Below are 23,422 nucleotides of genomic sequence, written 5' to 3'. Positions count from 1 at the left end.
ATGTAAAACAAAGGGATAACTTTGATCACCTACTGATAGCACAGTACTGAAGTACCACACATGCCATCATTTGTGTCAAAATATGATCCACAGGTAAAAGGAGAAAAAATGAAACTATAAAGCAAGATTACAATCAAAATACAAATGAAACACAAATAAAAACCTCAAATAAACAAATTAAATGGACTTTAAGAAAGCTTTTTGAACTAAGAGAAATAGCAGCAGCAACTACTTGTATAGCATACATTAAAGTATTATTCTAAGCTGTTTAGATATGCAAAGTCCTATCATCCAAAACCACCTATGATGTAGAAACTATCATCATCTCCATTTTACAGGTAAGGTATAAGAGGCAGAGAGAGATCCAGAGTCTCAGAGTGAGGAGGTGGCTGAGGAAGCATATGAACACAGGCAATCTGGCTCCATGCTCTTAATGGAAAAATGTTATATGCAACCACTTTAATCCCAAAAGCAAGACAAGGGAATTTTCTGGCACACCACTATTATAAATAAGATATTGCTCTCACGTTTATTTATTTATTTTTAAATGAAAGTTATGTTTTCACTCTAGCCACATCGTTCAGTTGGTTGCAGCATCTTCCTGTGCACCAATAAGGTTATGGGTTTGATTCCCAGTCAGGGCACATATCTAGGTTGCAGGTTCAATCCCTGGTCAGGGTACATATGAGGCAACTGATTGATGTTTCTTTCTCATCTCTCTCTCTTTCTCCCCCCCCCCTTCCCCCCCCCCCCCCCTTCTTTCCCCTCTCTCTAGAATCAATGACAGCTTCCAACCCCATGACCCCAAGGCTTCTCTGTACTATTGGCTTTTTCAGTTCAGGACTCCTGGTTGCCTCACCTATGAATGACCTTTGTCTTTAGAGAAGGTACTAAACACTAGTGAAAAGAGAAGGGACTGACATCCTAAAACTACAAACAACCAACAACAAAAATTTTGAGGGTTGTTTCCTTAGAATTTCCATAATTTTGAATCTGTCTATAAATCTACATCTATCTATCTCCTAATTTACCAGTTCCTAATTTAAAAATTTTAAAAGTTGGCTACAATTTTCTATATAATAAGAGATGACTATAATCTCAAAAGCTGGGTAATAACATATATTTTCAAATAATCTCGATTTCTACTTACTCACAAAAGAAATCCTAACAGCCTGCCTAATGCCAAAAGTGAAAATTTCTAAATGAATTTTATAGATATTAACTTATATTTTCTTCCATCTTAATCATTCCTCAGTCAAGTTAGCATTCATTACGGAAAATATTCACTATATGCATTTATACCATGTATATAGCCTTTGGAATAACCTACTCATAGGTATTACTTGGGAAAAGTATAAAACTTTTCTATATTAAAAAATCACCACTTTAACAAAAATAAAGCAAATATTATTATGCTAGCCATAACTCAGCAAGTACCACCCTACTTCTACTTTATATCTGATGAGAAAAACTTACTTCTAGAAGCCCTGTATGAAGAGACTATCTACTTAGCAGAGGCACTAGCATTCAAATAGAATAATCACCCTAGGTCTGAGGATTTTAGCTAAAAAATTGGTACATGACTTTCCTAAACAAGAAAAGTACAATTGGTCAATTGGTAATAAAACTGACTGGAAATTTAGGTGTTATAAAATACATTTCAAAAAATTCATTTTGGCAATTTTCTCAGTTTACCCACTTCTAAAAAAACCTACTTATATAAAAACCCTGGGTGTAACATCACGGCCAGAACCGCAACCAACCAGAAGGAAGTCAGTCCTGCAGGGGTCGTCTTGGAAACAGCTTCGCTCTCCCCCAGCTGTTTCCTGGAGAGCAAGGTTTCAGGCAGGAACCCGCCCTCGGAGCGGAGCTTGGAAGTGAAATGATTTGTAATGGATCTATTATTGAAGCTACCTTTGGAAATACTATATCTATAGATCAGTGGTTCTCAACCTTGGCTGCATATCAGAATCACCTGGGAATCTTTTTAAAATCCTGATTTCTGGGCCTCATCCTCCGGAAATTCTGTTCCTTTGTTACTAATGTTGTGGCCCTAACCCATAATAAAGAAACAATTTCCAGAGGATGAAGCCCAGGAATCAGGATTTTAAAAAGATTCCCAGGTGATTCTAATGTGCAGCCAAGGTTGAGAACCACTGCTACAGATAATATTAAAAATATATTTAAATGTGCAATTCTTTGTCCAAAAAATGAGCATATTCAAAAATTAAATGAAGAAAATTTGGATATACTCGATGGAGATTTTCACACATATTTGAGTGATGATTCCATTGATTCCACAGATGATGCTGAAAAGGAAAATTTTCCCACAGAATTTCTTAATAGTATTACACCTTCGGGAATGCCGTGTCATAAATTAAAATTGAAAGTGGGTGCACTCATCATGCTGTGGGGAGCCGATATAGGATTAAGCCTCGGACTGACCTGTTGGCAAAGTCACAAACAGGTCTTCCGAGTCTTAAACAACCCAATCCAAGAGGTGGCCGCTGATTTACACGCGTTGTCATTTAAAAAATAAAAATGGGGGAATTTGCCGGAAGCCGGTCCACCCTTACTGCTTGACACAGTCGCTGCAGGGAAGAAACATCTGCGCAGCATATGTTTCAAGGGACCTGGTGTATATGGCATACTGTTCTTAATATGTTTGCTCCTCTACTTAGCGCTATGTGTTTTAACCAGGGTCACCTCTCCAAGAAAGGTTGTTTCCCCAGGTGGGGATTTTTCCCTGGAGTTAGGGATTAACAGGACTAAGGAAGGGAATAAATCAGTAAAACCCCTTTTTTTTTTTTTTTTTTTTTTTTTTTTTTTTTTTTTTTTTTTTTTTTTTTTAAAGTATTTTTTATTGATTTTTTACAGAGAGGAAGGGAGAGGGATAGAGACTTAGAAACATCGATGAGAGAGAAACATCGATCAGCTGCCTCCTGCACATCTCCTACTGGGGATGTGCCCGCAACCAAGGTACATGTCCTTGACCGGAATCGAACCCGGGACCCTTCAGTCCGCAGGCCGACGCTCTATCCACTGAGCCACACCGGTTAGGACAATCAGTAAAACCCCTTAACTAAGTACCATGCAGGTAGTTAATCACTTTAACTACGAACAATCACGCTTAAGCTACATAATCTTTACTTAGGATAATCTCCTTCAGTTACTTCCTTGTAGCTTAACAGAACAATAGAGTAGTGACCTTGGAATGGAGATAACAAATGCCCTAACCTTTGGAATAGAATGGATAAGATTAAAATCAACTGGTATAAATACAGATGTAACAGGAGAATAAAAACAGAACCTGGCTGGAGAACCTGACTAGAGAACCTGGCTAGGCTGCTGATAACTGAACACTGCCTCCGTGTCCTTCCTTCTTCGCTGACTCCGTCCACACCTTGGGGAGCCCCTGGTCCCGCCGGGGCTGGACCCCAACATCATGCTATTGAGAAATCTCAATATTAAAAGGGGTCTTTGTAATGGTACCAGATTTATTATCAAAAGATTACGACCTAACATTAACGAAGCTGAAGTATTAACAGGATCTGCAGAGGGAGAGGTTGTTCTGATTCTAAGAATTAATTTGTCCCCATCTGAGACTGGCCTCCCATTTAAATTGATTTGACGACGGTTTCCCGTGATGCCAGCCTTTGTGATGACTATTAATAAATCACAAGGACAAACCCTAGACAGAGTAGGCATATTCCTACCTGAACCCATTTTCACACATGGTCAGTTATATGTTGCTTTCTCTAGAGTTTGAAGAGCATGTGACATTACAGTTAAAGTTCTAAATACTTCATCACAAGGGAAATTAGTCAAGCACTCTGAAAGTGTTTTCACTCTTAATGTGGTGTGCGGGGAGATATTAGAATAAGTTTAATCACTTTATCAGTCATTGCTTGCATCACTGTTGTTTTTATATCATGTTTCTGTTGTTTTCATATCATGTTTTTGTTGTTTTTCATATCATGTTTTTGTTGTTTTTATATCATGCCTCTGTTGTTATATCCTTTTGTTACTGTTTATTTATTAATAAATTTATATATTATTTTCATATATATTTTACTAATTTCCTTTCATCTCTCACACTTCTATTATAGAGAAAGAGCAAATAGCAATATTAAAATATCTCCGCTAATTAATTCCCTTTTTTAAAAATATATATATATATATTTTTTTTTACAGAGAGGAAGGGAGAGGGATGGAGAGTTAGAAACATTGATGAGAGAGAAACAGCGATCAGCTGCCTCCTGCACACTCCCCACTGGGGATGTGCCCGCAACCAAGGTAAATGCCCTTGACCGGAATCGAACCTGGTACCCTTGAGTCCACAGGCCGATGCTCTATCAACTGAGCCAAACTGGTTAGGGCAATTAATTCCCTTTTAATGTGCACGAATTTCGTGTACCAGGCTACTAGTGATGACATAAAAAATCACTGGTTCAAAACCAAGTACTATATCTCAAACAGTATGAATCTTTTTATGTTCCATCCTAGAGAAGACATATTGATATTTTCATAATTAAGGAAAAATAAGATGGGGGTTAGGGGGAGTCAACAACCATCTAAATACAATAAAAATTCAGCTTTGCCCTAAGCTGGTTTGGCTCAGTGGATAGAGCATCAGCCTACGGACTGAAGGGTCCCAGGTTCGATTCCAGTCAAGGGCACATGCCAGATAGTGGGCTCAATCCCCAGTTGGGGACATGCAGGAGACAGCCAATCAATGACTCTCTCATCACTGATGTTTCTATCACTCTCTCCCCTCTCCCTTCCTCTCTAAAATCAATAAATATATATATATTTTTTAAAAATTCAGCTTCAATGTGAACCATTTTTAGATTCATTCAGACAGTCTAAGATATTTAAATTAGGGATTACAAATCATAGCCCAGAACTCCGTAACCAGTTGTATCTGTTATTAACATATTCAGAATTATGTTCATTAAAGGAAGAACTGAGTATTTTCTTCAAATACATGTATGTGAGTGTAGTACTGGAATTTGGGAAGATATGTGAAGAGGGAATATGATTTATGTGAGATTGTCATTAAACACTAATTCTAGAAGTTACTTGTTTGAAAGGAAAAAACTATGACATACGCTATAGTTATAATAAATAATATGAGTAAGGAATTTATTTTGAAAAAGATAATTATATAGAGTTGATCATGAATTTCCCTCACAAGTAACTGAACCATTCTTTTAAAGCAACTCAGTCTTTATATCAATGGGTACTTCATTAGTTTAGCAATCAAATAATACAAACTGCTCAACAAAAGGCCTGACATTGGATAAATTAAAGAATACCCTGATTTATAATGTAAATACCCTTATTTGTAATGGCAAGAGCCTAACTGATGAAATGAACAAATACAAAAATTAAAGACTCTTCTAGAGAACCTTCTAGAAAAGCATGGCCCTGCCATTGTGGCTCAGTGGTTGAGTGTCAACCTATAAACCAGAGGTCATGGTTAGATTCCTGATCTGGGTGCATGCCTGGGTTGTGGGCTCAATCCCCAGTAGGGGGGCATGCAGGAGGCAGCCGATCAATGAATCTCTCTCATCATCCCTCTCTGAAATCAATAAAAATATCCTATATAATAAAAGGGTAACATACAAATTGACCAAACAGTGGAACGACTGGTCGCTATGAAACGCACTGACCACCAGGGGGCAGACGCTCAATGCAGGAGCTGCCTCCTGGTGGTCATTGCACTCCCATACAGGGAGCACCGCTCAGCCCAAAGCTGGGCTGATGGCTGGCGAGCGCAGGGGCCCGCCTCTGCAGCAGCGCTAAGGATGTCCATGGGGAGCAGGCCTAAGCTGTCAGTCAGACATCCCCTAAGGGCTCCCGGACTGCAAAGGGGCACAGGCTGAGCTGAGGGCACCCCCCGCCCCCCGAGTGCATGAATGCCATGCACCAGGCTTCTAGTATTAAAATAAAACAAAATATGCAAACACTTTGAAAAACAAATTGTCAATTACCTTCTATGTCGTCCACATGCTCTTCGTCTTTATCATCTGGCCCATCACTTTTTGAATAAAAGAACAGAAGCAGTTAAACAAAAAAGCTTTAATAATGGTATTAAAACCAATTCTTGAAATGTGGTAAAGAATGAATGTTACAATATGATGTGTGATATTTAAAAAGGGGAGAAATGACAATAAAAAAGGAAGCTTTGCTTCTCACATCATTTCATGTTAAAATATGAATTGCAAATGATGCCTAGATAAGTTATCATAACCTAGAAGTTCTACCTGACCATGATATATAGAACACCAAGTAATCTCACAATAAAATTTAATTTAAAATAATTTGAAGCCAAAATATTCTACCAATTTGGTTTTAGATAACACAGCATTTGAATATCATAGAATGCCACAAATTATTATTTATTAATGCTTCTGCTGATGCCGTTTATATATTTTTAACATAGTAAGAACACATTTTTCTTATGTATGAAATAAAACTATATGAAAAAAAGGACAAAACAAAAACAAAAAAAACAGAAATCCTGTAGGAAGCAAGCTCTTTTTAATGAAATAATAATTGGTAGAATGAAAAATAGCAAGCAGAGCAATACATGCATAAAAGTAATACATTTTGCAATTAGATGTCAATCATATCTTAGCATAGTAGAATTTTTTCATTAGATGTAATTTATCAAGCAGAATCATGTCAAAAATAGGAGAAAAGCAGCTTGATACATATTGGCATTGTAACCCACATTGTTTTAAGAATATGACATCATGCATTAGTGGTGAAAGACTCATCAGTTTTTAAGTTTCTGGACTGGACCAACCTGTCTGATGTTGGAAAGGATAAATTGTCCTCATACAAATCTCCTTCTAAACCAAGACTGCTCCAGCTACTGCTGTTACCATTACTGCCAGAGGAAGAAAAGAACAGAGCTGAACTAGAAAATGAATAGTAAAGACGATCATGGTTTTCCTTGGAACAGCTTCTGTCAAGTGTTAACTGTGGCTGTTCTGAAACTGCCACAATGGAGTGCAGCATCCACAGGGGTCAAGAGGCCCACACTGCTACTGCAAAAGGTACCTGACAGCTTCAGAGATCTGGGTGTTTTCCTACTTGTCCTCAAGAGATCATAACAATTATTCTAAATGTATATTTATTTTACAGATTATAACAACAAAATGTCTTTAAAAGCAGCAAATGAATGCATGAAGTTTTACAATTAAATTAAGTATATGTCAAGTTTTAAAGGCTAATACTTTTCAGTTTGGAATAAGAATGTTAACATTCTCTCAGGTCTTTAGATAGTGCAAACAGTGATAGACTTGGGGGGTAAGGGAGGTAGACACCGAAACATAGTCCCAAAGAGACCTTTTTTTCAACTACTTGGAAAAAACAAGTATTCTTATTATGTCATTACCTTCATTTCATATATTACATGTAATTCAGTAGGTGGCAAATAACATACATTTTCTTCAGAATATTGACTAACCAAGGCTTATTCAAGCATTTCACTTGTCTGGTTGGCCAGTCACTAATTCCACACAGATAACAACTTATTTTAAGCCAATCAAAAGAAGAAAGCAACTATATTCTAAAATTGCAACAAAGCAATAAAAAACAAAAAGTAACTGTGTTCAGAAACAAAACTAAATTCAATCTTTCAGATTAACACCTAAACATGCAATTTTAAAAATTCTAATCAAAATAATTAGTAAGCACATTAGTTTGCAGTGAAAGCAGCTATATTTCCCCATATTAGGCTAAGCAATTATAAAAGTTAATATTTATATAAACCAAAATTTTGGTTTTAAAAAATGAGTTAACATTAAATAATTTCATAGGCATCAGTAAATGTTGACAAAGTTACTAGAAAAAGGAAGATTATTTAAAAGTTCTAAGTAGTTTCCAAGCAATCTCAAATAATTTACATACCCATGTTTACTCTACCACTAACAAATTGTGACAAACTATAATGTATTAGAGAATAAAAGTTAAAACAGAGCAGTAGCTTTTCACATATATTCAAACAAACATAGCTCTATCATAAAACTATTAAAACAAGCAGAATCTTGCCCATGTAGTCTGTCCAACAAACCAACACTGAGAAAATACAGAAATAGAGTGAACAGAGAGCTACTAGCCAGAGAAATTAATTATCTCAAACACTGTATTTACTTCTAGTAACAGAATGATTAGCTAAACAAAAAAATTTACAAACTTTTTACCCATACACTAATGATTCCCCCACTTAATAATAAAAATCAATCATCTAAGTATTAGACGAACATGAAAATACCAGCTAAAATATTGTCAAACTCCCTCTATCTAACCTCATTCCCCCTTCCATGTTGCCCCTTAAAGTAGAGATTTGAAGTCCGTCATTTACAAAATGCCACTTATAACTAGAATGGCCATGTATTTTTCACCTCACCAGGGCACTTCTGAAAATGAAAGACGTCACCAACAATAATTATACCAGAACAGAAATAAACCAGGACTGTCCTGAGCAAACTGGGAGGTATGATCATCCTATGTTAACCACACATAAAACAACTTCATTTCTTCACTTAAAATCTTTTCATTTCATTCCTGAACACTGTCCTGCTTCCATCATTTTCTTTTATGTCTTTTCATGTTTCCTACGTTAAAGACAGATATTTGCAAACCACTGGTAGTTATCTAAAAAGTTTGGCAAGTCCAGCCCCATCTCTTACCTAAATCTACTACAACTTAACTTTAAATATATATATATCTTAATTGATTTCAGAGACAAAGGGAGAGGGAAAGAGAGATAGAAACATCAATGATGACAGGCTGCCTGCTGCATGTCCCCTAATGGGGATCAAGCCCACAACCCAGGCATGTGCTCCCAACCAGAATCGAACCTGGGACCCTTCAGTCCGCAGGCTGACGCTCTATCCACTGAGCCAAACCAGCTAGGGCTAAAACTCAACTTTTAAGAAATTCACAAACCAGCCCTGGCCAGTTTTTCTCAGTTGTTAGAGTGCTAGCCTATGCACCAAAGGGTCAAGGGTTTGATTCCCGGTCAAGGGCACGTACCTCTGTTGCAGGTTCAACCCCAGAACCTGGTAGGGGATCAAGCAGGAGGCAACCAATCAATGTCTCTCTCTCAGGTCAATGTTTTTCTCCTCCACTCTGTCTAAAAATCAGTGGAGGGACAAAATTCACAAACTGCTGAAATACTTGAGATTCACTTACATAGACCAGTTCTCTTTCTGATCTAATCATTATACATTCCTCCTAAACACTTGTGAACTTTTGAGATTATTGTTTCTTTTTTAACTGGTGCCCTCTATGGAACTTCCTACTTAGAGGGAAAATGCAAGTTTGTCCAAATCTCTGAAGTCTTTAATCTCCTACCTTGATCTCTGTACCAGAAAATAACAGTGCCTACAGCACATGTCATCAAAAGATGAAACATGAAAAGCCATATTATCTTACATGTGTTCTCTGAATCTCCTGCATTAAAATTATCTGAGGGTCTTATCAAGCATGCAGTATCTTGGGGCCCTCTAATGACCTAGGGAATCAATCTCTGGGACATGAGGCCCTGAAAATTGTATGCCCAACAAGCCTGGATGCGTCCCACTAACTTTCTTTGTGCTGAACCTTAATGCCACAAAGCATAATAGTTCTTAAGACTGTGGTAGATTAAACTACAGAAGTTTTTCTGACAAAATGCTATCAGGCCAAACTATCCCCATCCTGAATTCAAATAATTAATTTTCTGAACCGACTTGGATTTATCCATATTAAATATACTTATTTTAGCCTCAGCCTAATTTGGTCTTTTTAAACCTTGATTGTTAATGGAATTATCTTTCATCCTAATTTTGAAAAATTTTTTACTGAATGTATTGGGGTGACATTGGTTAATAAAATTATATCGGTTTCAAGTGTACAATTGTATAATACTTCATCTGTATTTTGTATTGTGTGTTCACCATCCCAAGTCTTCTTGTCACCATTCATCTCCCCTTTACCCTCTTCTACCTCCCGCTCTGGTAATCACCATATTGTTTTCTGTGTCTATGAATTGTTTTTTTTCTTTGCTAATCCCTTCACCTTTTTCACCCAGCCTCCCAACATCCTTCCCTCTGATCGCTGTCAGTATGTTCTCTGTAACTATGAGTCTGTTTCTAGTTTGTTATTTTATTTTTTTCATTGGATTCCACATATAAGTGTAATCATATGGTATTTGTCTTTCTCTGACTGGCTTATTTCACTTAGTATAATACTCTCCAGGTCCATTCATGCTGTTACAAAAGGTAGGATTTCCCTTTTTACGACCAGGTAGTATTCCATTGTGTAAATGTACTGCTGATTTTTTAACTGCTCATCTCCTGATGAGCTGCTTCCAAATCTTGGCTATTGTAAATAATGCTGCAATGAACATAAGGGTGCATATATTCTTTCCAATTAGTGTTTCAGATTTCTTCAGATATATTCCCAGAATCACTGGGTCTTAAGGCAGTTCCACTTTTAATTATTTGAGGAAACTCTATACTGCTTTCCATAGTAGCTGCACTAAACTGCATTCCCACAAACAGTGCACCAGGGTTTCCTTTTCTCCACATCCTCACCAACACTTGTTGATTTACTGTTTTCATCTTCGTTTTGAGTCGTTCAGAAATGAGTATTACTTATCACCAATAAAATAATGCTGTATAGGACAGAACCAAGAACAGAGCATGGTAGATGTCTCCCTCTTTTCATCAAACTAGGTAACATTCCACATAGAGCTGTTCAACTGGCTACAATCCTCTTAATGCGACTAGCCTCTAACCCTAGTTTTCCCATTTTAACACCGGGATTTCCTAAGCAATGTCAACTCTCACTGAAACTCTAAAAGCCTATATCTCTCAAAGATGAGAGAAAAATTTAAGTGTTCATATTCTAGTCTAGATAAAGTTATGGAAAAGAGCCAAATGATGATGTGTGATTATCACCCCTACTTCCTACCCCCAGTTTTAAAAACTGCCATTTTTGGGTCTAGATTTTAAGAAATATTGAAAATTTACAACTACATTTTAAGAAACTATGATAAAATAGATACTTTATAAAAATACTAATACTTACTAGCTAATCCAAGCATCAAACAAAGTACTCTGAAATGATGATCTGTTTTAACAAGTGATAGCCATTTCCTTTCTTATGCTCCCTCATCCCCTCCTCTAATAGTCTGCTTACCTCCCACTCCTGATAAGTCCATTCCAAGGCTCTGTTCACCTAGAGCCTCACAGGGTCCTTTCCACATATGCCCAAAATTGGAAGTATGTATGCTGAGAATCCTCTCCACTCCCTAGACTCAGCTATAGATGGTATTTATCATTTCCAATTGTCAATTAATTTGGATAAAGATTTTATGGAATTTTATTGGTTAGAAAATGCCTGTATAGAGTTATACATATAAGAAACAACTGTATCACAATTAATAAAATATTCCATAACTTATTCAAAATAAAGTTAATTAAGAAAAGTTATATATGAGGTAGGTGCCTCTGCTACACCAAACAATTTATAATGAGTTTATGTTTATGTATTTCAGTCATTCGAGTATAAATGATCTGGATCATTTTTTTCCTGAGTAGCAGGGCAAGTAAGGAACCTTTCCCTCCAAAAAACATACTATCTAAACTAATCCCTGTGAAATTACAGGCCATTTTTATGTCTCTTACAGATAACTGTCCTTTTTCCTATCCTCAAACAGCTATTTTTAACTGGCATGCCACAATTTTTTTTAAAAATGTAAAACCTGACTATTTAGTCAGGGGCACTGACCTCGTTTCCCTTAGATTGTCAAATTAAAAACTGACAACAGCCACACAACAATACCAGTACCTGTCTGGTGTGAATGAATCAAAAGTATACCTGTTTTTTTTGTCAGATTGGCAAAATATATGTTTTTTGGTGTGCTACAGAATTTTAGTAATTACTGTATGTGTGCCATGAGATGAAAAAGGTTGAAAATCGCTGCTCTACAGAAAAAAAAGTACTCTCTTTAAAGTAAGAAAAAAAAGTTTTTCCTCAAAAATTCATTAAAAGTCCAGGTAAAGCCTAAAAGGGTATAAAATTAAATGTATGTAACATCCAGAGAAAATTAGCTGGGCTAATTATTATCCTATATAATAAAAGCCTAATATGCAAATTGTCCCCTTGACCAGGAGGTCGACCAGGGGTTGGGGCCAGCGGCCGGGGGAAGGGAGATGCCCCCAGCCGGCAGCCACTAGGAACCCTACCCATGCACAAATTTCATGCACTGGGCCTTTAGTATTTAATAAATGTCAAAAAACCATTAGAAATATATTGCAAATAATAAAATACATTTTGAAAATAATGACAGATTCTCAAATTCAGAATTTTAAATAATACTCAATGTAAACTAATAGCTCACTTCATAGGCCTGAGGATCTAAACTATGCTATTACATGTAAAGTTTTAGTTACCTTTCACTTAGATGATGAAAACTGCTGCTTTCATCCTGGTGTTCATCTTCGAAACTTAAATTGGACCAACTACCAGTGCTGTCATCACCAATACTGAGATTCATCTGCTGGCTACCAAAAGACTCAGTTGACTGAAAGTCTTCTGTTTCTTTGGGACTAAAATAAATGAATAAATGAATGAGTGCCAAAAGCATCAGGTTCTGAACTATCTATATATATAAAAAGCTATCGACCAGAATGCCAGAAAGACCAGAATGCGGGGTCACTATTATGACGACCACTGCGGCCAGCCCAATAGGGGGTGGGGCTGGGTGGCCAACCTCTTGCGGCCCCTCCCCCAAGCCGGCCCTGCCCCCATGGGCCCCCACCACCCGGATCGGCCTGCAGCCCATCCCCCTGGCCGGCCCTGCCCGATTGCCCACCTACCCCAATAGGGGGTGGGGCTAGCCGACCAATTTCCCACGGCCCCTCCCCCAGCCGCTGACCCCTGATCAACCCCCTGCCCCCAATCGGCCCCCCCACCCCAATTGGGGGGCGGGACTCACTGGCCAATCGCCTGCAGCCCCTCCCCCAAGCCAGCCCAGCCCTGATCGGGCCCCTATTGGGGCGGGCCAGCCGGCCAACCTCCCACCGTCTCTTCCTCCCGACCCATCCCAATTGGGGCTGGGCTAGCCTGACCCCACCCATGCATGAATTTGTGCACTGGGCCTCTGATAAGACTATAATTCTTATAAATGATAAAGATAACAAAAACAAGAAATGATATTCAGACTCAGACCAGTGGTCCACCTAACCCCCTTTCATTGTGTCTGCTAACAAAGAGACTTAGCAGGGTAGCTTATTACTTTCAGAGTTAACTGAGTACCCATGAACACCCATCCATCCTAAGTGCATCATTTAAATTCTCTTCAAAGCAGTTCATATTTTCAACTGGCACCAGTATGAAAGAGCACAAGTTCCTAAGTTTTCCAACTGCTTTGTAAGATAGTACTTTTATTTGCACAACAAAACAAAACAAACTTCATTTTGGCTTTAAAAACCAAAAAAGTAGTTCAAGTAATTCTAGTACTGTAAATTAAAATTAGAGTCAAACTAGCCAAATCTCTTTGATGTTAAGTGTGTATTATAAACCTAACCCTACTCATTTTTTTTAATAAAGAAATGTTCTCAAATTTTATTCTAACTTTTCACTAGGAAGGCCATTCACTGTTCAATTATTGCAACTGCCCAACTCATTTAATTCTCAACATAGCAGTTGAAAGTATATTTTTAATCATGAAGAGGGAAAATGTTAGTCTTCTGATCAAAACCCTCTAGTGCAGCGGTTCTTAACCTGTGGGTCGCGACCCCTTTGGGGGTCAAACGACCCTTTCACAGGGGTCGCCTAAGACCATCCTGCATATCAGATATTTACATTACGATTCATAACAGTAGCAACATTACAGTTATGAAATAGCAACGAAAATAATTTTATGGTTGGGTCACAACATGAAGAACTGTATTTAAAGGGCCAGAAGGTTGAGAACCACTGCTCTAGTGGCTTCTCACCAGCCAAAATAAGCCAAATACTTATAACATATTACCTGGTATGACAATCTCTCATAACCTACACCTTATCTCCTACTACTCCCCTTGGCTCACTCACTTCAGCCACTCAAGCCTCTTTGCCATTTCCTCCACATGCACAGTCCCAACCCTTTGCTTGGAACCCTCTTTCCACTGATTCTCATGTGACTTATTCTCTCTTCACCTTTGGCTCTTTGCTCAAATGTTACCTTGTCAGGGTTATTTTTGCTTGCTACCTGTTCAAAACTGCAAACCAGCCCCACCTGCTGCCACGTACTGCCACCACCAAAAACACTAACACCCTTGCTTTAGTTTTCCTCCGAAGCGCTTATTACCATGTACTACATATTTTACTTATTTTTTTTCACATCTTACTTATTTATTGTCTTACTTTACTGTAACATGAAGTCCAAGTGAACACATATTTTTGCCTGTTTTACTTACTTTTGTTCCCCAGTGCCTAGAATAGGTCCTGAACTGCCCCCACTTTGGGGCTATTCTCATTTTGTATTTAAAATATACTAATCAGAATTATATTGGGCATTCCTACAATCACACTATAGTTTTAAACCATAATAACTTCGTATTTTAGTTGGGTAAATGGTTAATACCTTCCCTCAAAAGGCTGTTGTGGGATAATGAAGAATGTATATGAAAGTAATATGTAGGATATGAAACAATACATAAATGTAACAGAGAAAACTTGTTAATTTAGGGTTAAAAAATAATCCTACCTTTCTGAACAGAATCTAAGACATATATGATCAAGTTTAACTTTTTTTTTAATCATCACATGAGGATATGGTTTTCTTTATTTTTTTTTAATTTAGAGAAACATCGATGCGAGAGAGAAACACCGATCAGTTATCTCCTATACTTGCCCTGACTAGGGATGGAACCTGCAAACTGGGTGCCCTGACTGGGAATCAAACCCGCAACCTTTCCAACTGAGCCATCTGGCCAGGAACGATGGAGTTTAACTTTTCATTTTATCATAGACCCAAAAGAAACTTGAAACTTACCTACTAACAGCATGTTCAACATTCACGATGGCTGAGGTCATTATTTCTGTAGTAAGGCTTTCAGCAAAGCTAACACCATCTTGTCCAATTCCACTATCAGCTGCCAAACTGGTATTGCTCAGCTCTCTCTCTGCTTTTTCAATAGCTTCAGCAACTATCTTCTCAGCAAGCACTGTCTTCTTATCAAGATCAACATGAATTCGAGGGACATCAAGGTGAAAAATTCTAGATTTCTGATAAATGTTGCTAAATTTTGAATTAGAACCTGGCTTACTATGAGCAAGTGAATCCTGTCTGAAAGAATATTGAGGTGAGTTTCCATTGCAGTCATGGAGTTCTTTCTCATCACAGTATCTGCAAGCTTGACTTACAAGAGGTGACAACTTTTCTGCATAAGTGATCCTATCCGCTGCTTTTGCTGTCTCAGACACTTGGAAAACTGCAGATCCTAAACTGAGTTCTAAAGTGTCATCAGCTACTTTTTTAGCATACTGTTCTATAGCTTGAACAACATTCACTTCATATCCATACCCATTTAAGCTGCCTGCACTGTGGTAAAATCTGTGATTTTGCGGGGAAGGTTGAAGAGACTTAGGAAATTCTGGCTCAATGTGAGATTCATTATCTTCATCACATCCAGACTTTTCATAAAGGCAAGAATCTGTTGAGGATTTTGGCAAGCCAACTGCAGACACTGTAAGCTCTTTTTTAACATCTCTGGTTATGCTATGAGCAAGAGAGGTTGAAAAACTATACAGTTCAGAGCATTTACTTCTATATGTATTCCCTGTCCATTCACAAGTTTGATTTTTACAGAGGTAACCTTCATTTCTTTTACTTTGTCTTTTTTTATCTACTTCTTGGTGGTGTTTATCTAAGAACATTAAGAGTTCATTGTTCGCTTTCACCTGTGAGTTTTGCAAGGGAAACATTTTTGAGTTATACTTCATTGTTGCTCCCTTAGCTGCTTCTTTCAATCCTGATTTGATAGATCGATAAGCAAGTCTATTGGCATACTGATCCATTATTAACTCACTATTACCACCTTCCTGTTTTAGTATTTGGATAATGTGACCTGCATATTCATCTGTCACACTTTCACAGCTGGGATACTTATATGACAGACCTGACATACAAGAACTTGGTGGTAATGAAAGAATAAACGGGTCAACTTCTCTTGGATGTGCTACAGTCTCTATGTTCAACTTTTCTTCTAATCTATTAGGTTGGTCACCATCACTATAACTATTCTTCTTCTGCCTGCAAAGCATACAACTTCTAACTTTTGCTATTTTCTCAGCTTCTGTAATGACTTCTGCTGCCATATCACCTGCAAAATTGCATAATGCTTGTAAATTTTCATCTGTGTGATTTAACAAAGTAGGTGATACACTTCTTTGACTCTGCACATTTAAGCAAGGGCTTTTAATCTTGGGTTCTTGAATTATTTTATTATCTAAATGGGAAGCTGCCATTTCAATTGCAAGAGAAACGATGTGTGAAGCTAATGCTTCGGCAAATTGAGTTTTCTTCTCTGAGTGCTCTGCCTTCACATCCACTTCTGGATGCTCTTCACCTTCACTACTTTCAACTTCTTCTGAAAGAGATCGCATGAGTTTCAACATGAACTCCTCTTTTTCAATAGTATTTTGTTCATTTTCAGACAAACTACCAACAGATGAGTAGTGAGGTGTAGAAGGTGGTGTAGCAGGTGCAAATTCTTTTGCTAATTCCCCTTTAAGCTTTTTGGTTAACTTCTTGATATCCCATTCAGAACTAGCCTGGGATGGTACTAGAGGAGTTGATGGAGGAGTATCAGGTATTACATTTCCATCTCTGATTTTCTGTTTATCTTCCACATGCAAACCATCTACACATGTAAGCACTGCAGATGAGAAAGTATGTGAATGGGGATAAGGATTTTCATGCCCAAAAGACAAGGGCACCGGTGCCATATTACTCAAATTATACTTTTTCACCGATTTGTCCTTAGCAGCTTCCTTCAAATCAGGTTTTTGACCTGCCATAGTTGAACAACATGGTAGTGGCTCTAAAGAAAATCCATGAGCTACAGAATCTTTACATTCTGGAACACAATCCTTTCCCACTAAAAGTGAACAGTGAGTTAAGTGATCTTGAGCATCAAGAGATCTGGGAAACTTTTCCCATATCAACCGTGACTCTTCTTCAGCAACAGGCAAGCCTTCCCTGTTTACCATATTTTTATCCACATTGGAGATCAGTGATTTGCTTTTCTCTACGGAATCTTTAATAACAGATTTAGATAATCGATCAACAAACATGTCCTTATTGCTAGCTTCATTCTGTTGCAGGGTCACTTGATCATAGTGGAAAGGAGGGTTTTTTCCCTTTACTGTTTTAGTTAAACAATCTGTGTGTTCATCAACTGTTTTTGTAACTTTGAATGATGTCACTGACTCTAAAGTTTCATTTACTATAGAATGCACCAGTGCTGTAGAAAAGTTGCTAATAATCACAGGATCACTTGGTAATTTTGAAGAGCTTTGCATTTCAACATCATCATTAGTTGGTTTAAAATCATTCTGGTTACCTAGACTGTGTTCTGAAGATAAACAAATATTTCTGAGACAAGCTACTTCCTCTTCGTTTTTTGTGGAAACACCTGCTTCAGTAGAGTCACCACTCAAATTACTATCACCAGATGACAGATGAGTCTTTGCCTGATATATATTAGATGAAAAGTGATATGGGAGAAGGGCACTTCCAGCCAGGGGCACTGGTATAGAAGTAACAATTCCAGAAGTACAAAATAAGGCCTGCTGTACAGTGTATTTATATTCTGGCATTGGTTTTGTCACAATTGCTTGACTATTAAAAATGGGACATGTGGAAGTCTGTGTCCATGGCACAATATTTTCTGCACTCACATACTTTATGTTATCTGTAGAAACACTAACTGCTGCCTTTGTTGTAAAGATCACATCAACTTGTGATAGCTCAATGAATGCTTCCTGCATTACAGATTCAGACAAATCTTTTGCATATGACTTCACTACTTTGTCTTCATAGTCAAATGAATACTTTGGAGATGCAGGTGTTGGAGGAGATGAAAACTGACACACTTCCATGATACCTTCAAAAATAAGCTCTTCAGCAAGATCTGCAGCAAACCCAGCAACTATGTTTGTAAATATCTGCTTCTTTACATACTGTAAATCTTTTAAAGCATTTGAGAAAGCTTCACTCACCAAAAAATTAGCCAGACCACTAATAGCACGCTCTTTCAGTGAAAATGCATGCTGCCTTCTCAGTTCATTAAATGCCATCTGAAAAATGGATGACGTTAATTTGACGGCTAAATGGCACAATGCATTGGTACATGAAGAGACTCCTTTCTGCAAGTCTTTAAATGCACTGCCAAAACTTTTTTCCACAAGATCTGCTGCAAATTTTTGAATGCTATCTCTAATCATTAAGGGTTTATTTTTAGATTTATTTTGATCAAGGTTTCCACTCTTTAGAGCAATGGTTTCATTTTCTCCCTTTTTAACACTATTAATGTTTGATATTGCATTAGTATGTTGAGTATGAAGGACCGAGCCCAGTACTTCACATGTAATTCTATTGGCATAATCTTCATAGGTGTAATAAATAGAATCATGATCTTCATGAATCCTATCTCCACCAATATCTGTTTGGCAAAAACATTCAGCAGGTGTACAGCTTCCAAGAGGACTAAAAGCAGAGGACCGAATGGGGCTAAACAAGCCACTGTCTTCCCCAGATGCCTTCACTGGGCGAGGAGAATCTGGAGCATCACACAGGTTGCTGTAAGGGGATTCTGGTTTACGAGGTGTTGGCTTTCGAACATTAGCTGGGAGAGCTGGACAATCAAACTTGAATTTTTGAGGATTCATAGTAGTGGTTACAGAAGATTTGTCATGTTTGTGCCCTTTCTTTTGCGATGTCTTCCCTTTTACAGAATCTTTTAGAAATGGACAAGAAGTCTCTAAAGTTTGTTCTAGTTCATCAAACTGATCAAAACTATCAAAAAATTCACTTACTTCTGAGTCTGAGTCCTCTATATCATCTTTCATTACAGGAATTTTTGGTAACTCAAGTTTTGCTTTTAAACTTTTTTGATATCCTTCTTCATCTAAGAAAATAACCGGACTTGGACTTGAGCATTCTGATTCAGATGAATAGGCAGGAGAAGAAGAAAAAAACGTTTTCTGCATGTCACTACCTTTATCTGAAGCATTAGATGACCTATAGAAACTCCTTTGGATCCAAGGCTCAGAAATTGATGTTGTGACTGAACTTTTCACAGGTTGTTCTTTATGTCCCAGAACATTTATTAAGGAAGTTGAAGGTTTCGTCAATGACTTCTGCCGCCCAGAGCTAACCAGAATCCTTAAATCATGGGTTTCTAACTGGTGACCAGCAGTAGTCTGTGAAGCAGCATCACAGTGGCTCTTTAGTGCAGTAATGTTTACTCCTATAGGAAAAGAATAAAATGATCAGCTTATTCTTGAACAGAATTTTTTTAAAATTTACATCAATGGGAATAGACTTTCAGCATAAAATATTTATTTGTAACATGTCTCTTCTAAATTATGTTAACATATTCATCCCAAATCATTCTCAAAATCAAATATATCTTTTACTAAAATAATTTAATTTTACCCCATACTTGAGAATACATAGAATGCTGTCACATGTGTTAGAAACACGAATACAGTGGCTCTGCCAGTTAACTCCTCTCAAGTTTGACCCTAGGCATATTCCAAACACTTAATATGGTAAACAGTACTAACAAAATAAGAACAGAAATAGCAAAACTAACCAGATAACAACGGCCCAGCCAGGGTGGCTCAGTGGTTTAGCACTGACCTATGAACCAGGAGGTCACGGTTCGATTCCCGGTCAGCACACATGCCGGGTTTGAGGGCTCAAGCCCCAGTGTGGGCATTCAGGAGGCAGCCAATCAATGATTCTCTCTCATCATTGATGTTTCTATCTCTCCCCCTCTCCCTTTCTCTCTGAAATCAATAAAAATAAAAACCAGATAGCTATGAACTTAAAAAATCTCAAGAAAAGTAATTCCTCAGACAATCAGAAAAAAGGTTAAAAAGAATTGAGTAACTTGGCCTTAAAGCCTTTAAAACTGAACTTTAAACTTTAATCCTCTTCAGTGGTTCTCAACCTTCCTAATGCTGCGACCCTTTAATACAGTTCCTCATGTTGTGGTGACCCCCAATTTCATTGTTACAAATTGAACATAATTAAAGCATAGTGATTAATCACAAAAACAATATGTAATTATATATGTGTTTTCTGATGGTCTTAGGCGACCCCTGTGAAAGGGTCATTCGACCCCCAAAGAGGTCTCGACCCACAGGTTGAGAACCGCTGCTCTGTATCAAGAAGTTTAATAAAGACAAACCATCATTATATGGCTTTAAGGTCTCTTCTTCCTCTAAGTGCTCAAACGCAGTGACAAAATCATCCTCTATAGAAGACACTGACTGGTTAGTATCATCATCATCTTCATTAGTGGTCTCCAGTTGGTGTTTCTGATGAAAGTATGTATCCAGGGTGTATCTTATACCAGTAGCATATTTACTTAGGAGACTAAAGATAAAATCAATTCTGAGTCTTGGTAATGTAGGTGGTAACACTCTCATGACACAAAGCATTCCAGAATGACGACTCTTGGGAAAGATGATAAAAATATTTTAATATAAAAACATATTATACATACAAAACATATTCACTGGAAGTGAAGCCTAGAAATATCATAATCTCATGGGGGAAAATAAAAAAGAAAAATACATGCATCCTGAAATGCAGCCTGATTTTGTAATGCTTAATTCTTTTCTTTATTCTTTCTCCACATTTCTCACTCCCCAATCTTTTTCTCCCAGCTTTCTCTTAACCAGGTATTGAAATTCTACCTACATTATCTTCTTAAATGTTATAGAACTTACTATCCATTCATTTAGCAATAATGTTTTCCTGTACTATTGTACAGCCCTGTGATTTTTCTTATTTAATCTTTCACCTAACTTACCAACTACCCTGCAAACTGCTTGAAGGCAGGAGCCAGGTACTATTCTATTTTTGTATTCCATTTTCCTGTAGCGTTCAGCATGATTTCAAAGCTTCATGAGTTAGATTTCTCATGAATCATACTTCCTCAAATATGGTTTCTTTTTAAAAAAAAAAAAAAAAACTTCACCGAAGCATTTAAAAATTTAATAGTCTTAATCAAATGTCATTGTAAAATCTGCCCTTAAAAACTCATTAGAAATTATATATAAAAGTTACCTGATTTAGAGGACCACTGTTTATATTTGGTGATTTATTTATATCCTTCATACAAATAATTTCATTTTCATTTAGACTACAGAAGTGTAGTGAATTCAGAAGATCTGGAAGTTCCAAAGAAACAGCAGCTAAATCCTAATTTAAAGCAATAAAACTTTGTTAAGGTTCCTATAATGAGGGTCCTATCTAAAAATCTTAAGGTCTACTGGTTAATAAATTTCCCAGTTCATAATAGTTAACATATGCTTATCAACCACAACCAATTTTTTTAAAACTCAAAAATGAAGTGTACTAAAATATTTTAAAACTCAAAAATGAAGTGTACTAAAATACCTGCCAGTTCTGTACCCTTTTAAATGTATTAATATGAAGCAACAAAAAATTTTACATGGTACCTCACACATCCATGAGGGTTAATAGTTTTTAGAGGCAAATGTCAACCTGCAGTCCTCAGGTTTAACTGTGAAATTTTTCATACAGGATTCTTGCCTACAGATTATACTTCACTGGAGTTTAAGTTTTATATTCATAAAATACAAGTTTATTTTTCTGCTTTTTCTCTCTGAAGTATTATATTAAACTTTGATAATTTAATAAAGATGTAAAGAAAAAAGCTTTTTTCTCTCATTTGTCCTTTTTATGTAAATACTAGAGGCCCGGTGCATGAATTTGTGCATGGGTGGGGTCCCTAGGCCTGGCCAGTGATCACAGTCCCAATCAGAGCCAGCCAGCTGGCGGGCGGGGGGAGGGCACCGTGGGAGGTTGGCCGGCAGTGGGAGGTTGGCTATGGGAGTGCACTGATCACCAGGGGGCAGCTCCTGCGTTGAGTGTCTGCCCCCCTGGTGGTCAGTGCCCGTCACAGCTACCAGCTGGTCATCTGGTCGACTGGTCATAAAGGTTGCTTAGGCTTTTATTTATATAAATTTTACCCAGTTAAGGTATTTTAACATCCTTGACCTCTCAGAGTACTTTCCTTTCTAATTACAGTTTTACCAGTAACTCTTAAAGAGGAAGTAGAACAAGAGAGAAATACTTTGGAACACTTCTGCTTTCAGCCTCACATTCTCAGGAGTATGCCCTCTCTTGCACCTACTGCCTAAACTTTTTCCTTCAGGTAAGGGTACAATCAAGACACACAAGAGTTTTCATTATCACTTTCTATGCATTGTTCACAAAGAATTGAATAGTATTACTTCTTCTTCTATTGGAAGACTTTTACTGCCACAAAAGGAAACATATGGCAATCACAAACCTTAAGATACTGCATGAGGTAAAACACAGTATGCCTACCACACCTACTGGAGCTTAAACCACCCTTTATGTAACTGTATAGCTTTCCTTTGCTGAGCCTAATCTCAACTGTCAGTCCCTCTTAAATTCCTGTGTAAATCAAACAGGCTAAAAGTTTTGCATTGGCAAATATTACTTTTTATAAATTTTACCTTTTAAATTTAATTCTATCTCATTTATTTTACCATTTAAATTTCATTCTATCTCCTTTGAAAATATAAGAATCTGACTGTTGAGGTCAGATTATAAAAACTATCCAAATTAAAAACAAGGCTTACATTCTACCTCAGGAGAAAAAGTTCAGCCTACAGTTTCAGCTTCCTTAAGATAATTGACTTTTGTGGTTTCCTAACCTAAAAATGCTTTCTATACCAAGAATACTCAGTGAAAATGCAAAAAGTGAAAATGTCCAAAGCACACTCAAAAGTTGATCTCAAAATGTCACCTTTTAACTTTAAACAGAAATGATAACAGAAAAGTTTTAGTGTTTAAGTTTTTGGTTAATAAGGCAAATTTTATGTGTCCCAAAATTTGTTCCAAATAATCTCTCCTGTCCTTCCCAGTTTAATAAATCATCCATACCTGTATATGAGCAGCATCTGTTTCTTCATTAAAACCTAGAAATGTGACCTGAATAAAAATAAATAAATAAAGCTCTATTAGTTCAAATGTTAACATTTTATCTCAATTAGATTATTGACAGCTGAGAAACAGAAAAAAACGCATAAAGAATTAAAATACTGTCATATATAAATATCAAATCATTATGTTGTA

At 37.2% G+C, this 23,422-nt stretch overlaps 1 protein-coding gene across 2 annotated transcripts in view; it reads right to left on the bottom strand.

Moving 5' to 3' along the window:
* The window catches only part of DGKH (diacylglycerol kinase eta), a 293,480-nt gene that overhangs the window by 6,947 nt on the left and 263,111 nt on the right, over positions 1-23,422 (bottom strand). The window contains exons 32-38 of one of the 2 annotated variants that reach the window (XM_070409012.1): positions 23,231-23,278; positions 21,359-21,493; positions 20,475-20,742; positions 15,047-19,526; positions 12,459-12,614; positions 6,815-6,898; positions 5,997-6,043 (exon numbers count right to left, since the gene is read on the bottom strand). In XM_070409012.1, coding sequence (XP_070265113.1) covers positions 5,997-6,043; positions 6,815-6,898; positions 12,459-12,614; positions 15,047-19,526; positions 20,475-20,742; positions 21,359-21,493; positions 23,231-23,278 — 5,218 coding nt within the window. The remainder of the gene's footprint in view (positions 1-5,996; positions 6,044-6,814; positions 6,899-12,458; positions 12,615-15,046; positions 19,527-20,474; positions 20,743-21,358; positions 21,494-23,230; positions 23,279-23,422) is intronic. The other variant, XM_070409013.1, reaches the window with a different exon arrangement.

Source organism: Myotis yumanensis, unplaced genomic scaffold (assembly GCF_028538775.1).
Source record: "Myotis yumanensis isolate MYYU_CA2020_CCGP unplaced genomic scaffold, mMyoYum1.0.hap1 SCAF_3, whole genome shotgun sequence".
Classification (NCBI taxonomy): Eukaryota; Metazoa; Chordata; class Mammalia; order Chiroptera; family Vespertilionidae; genus Myotis; species Myotis yumanensis.
Note: the sequence above shows the minus strand (reverse complement) of the source record. Positions and strands in the feature narration are given on the sequence as shown.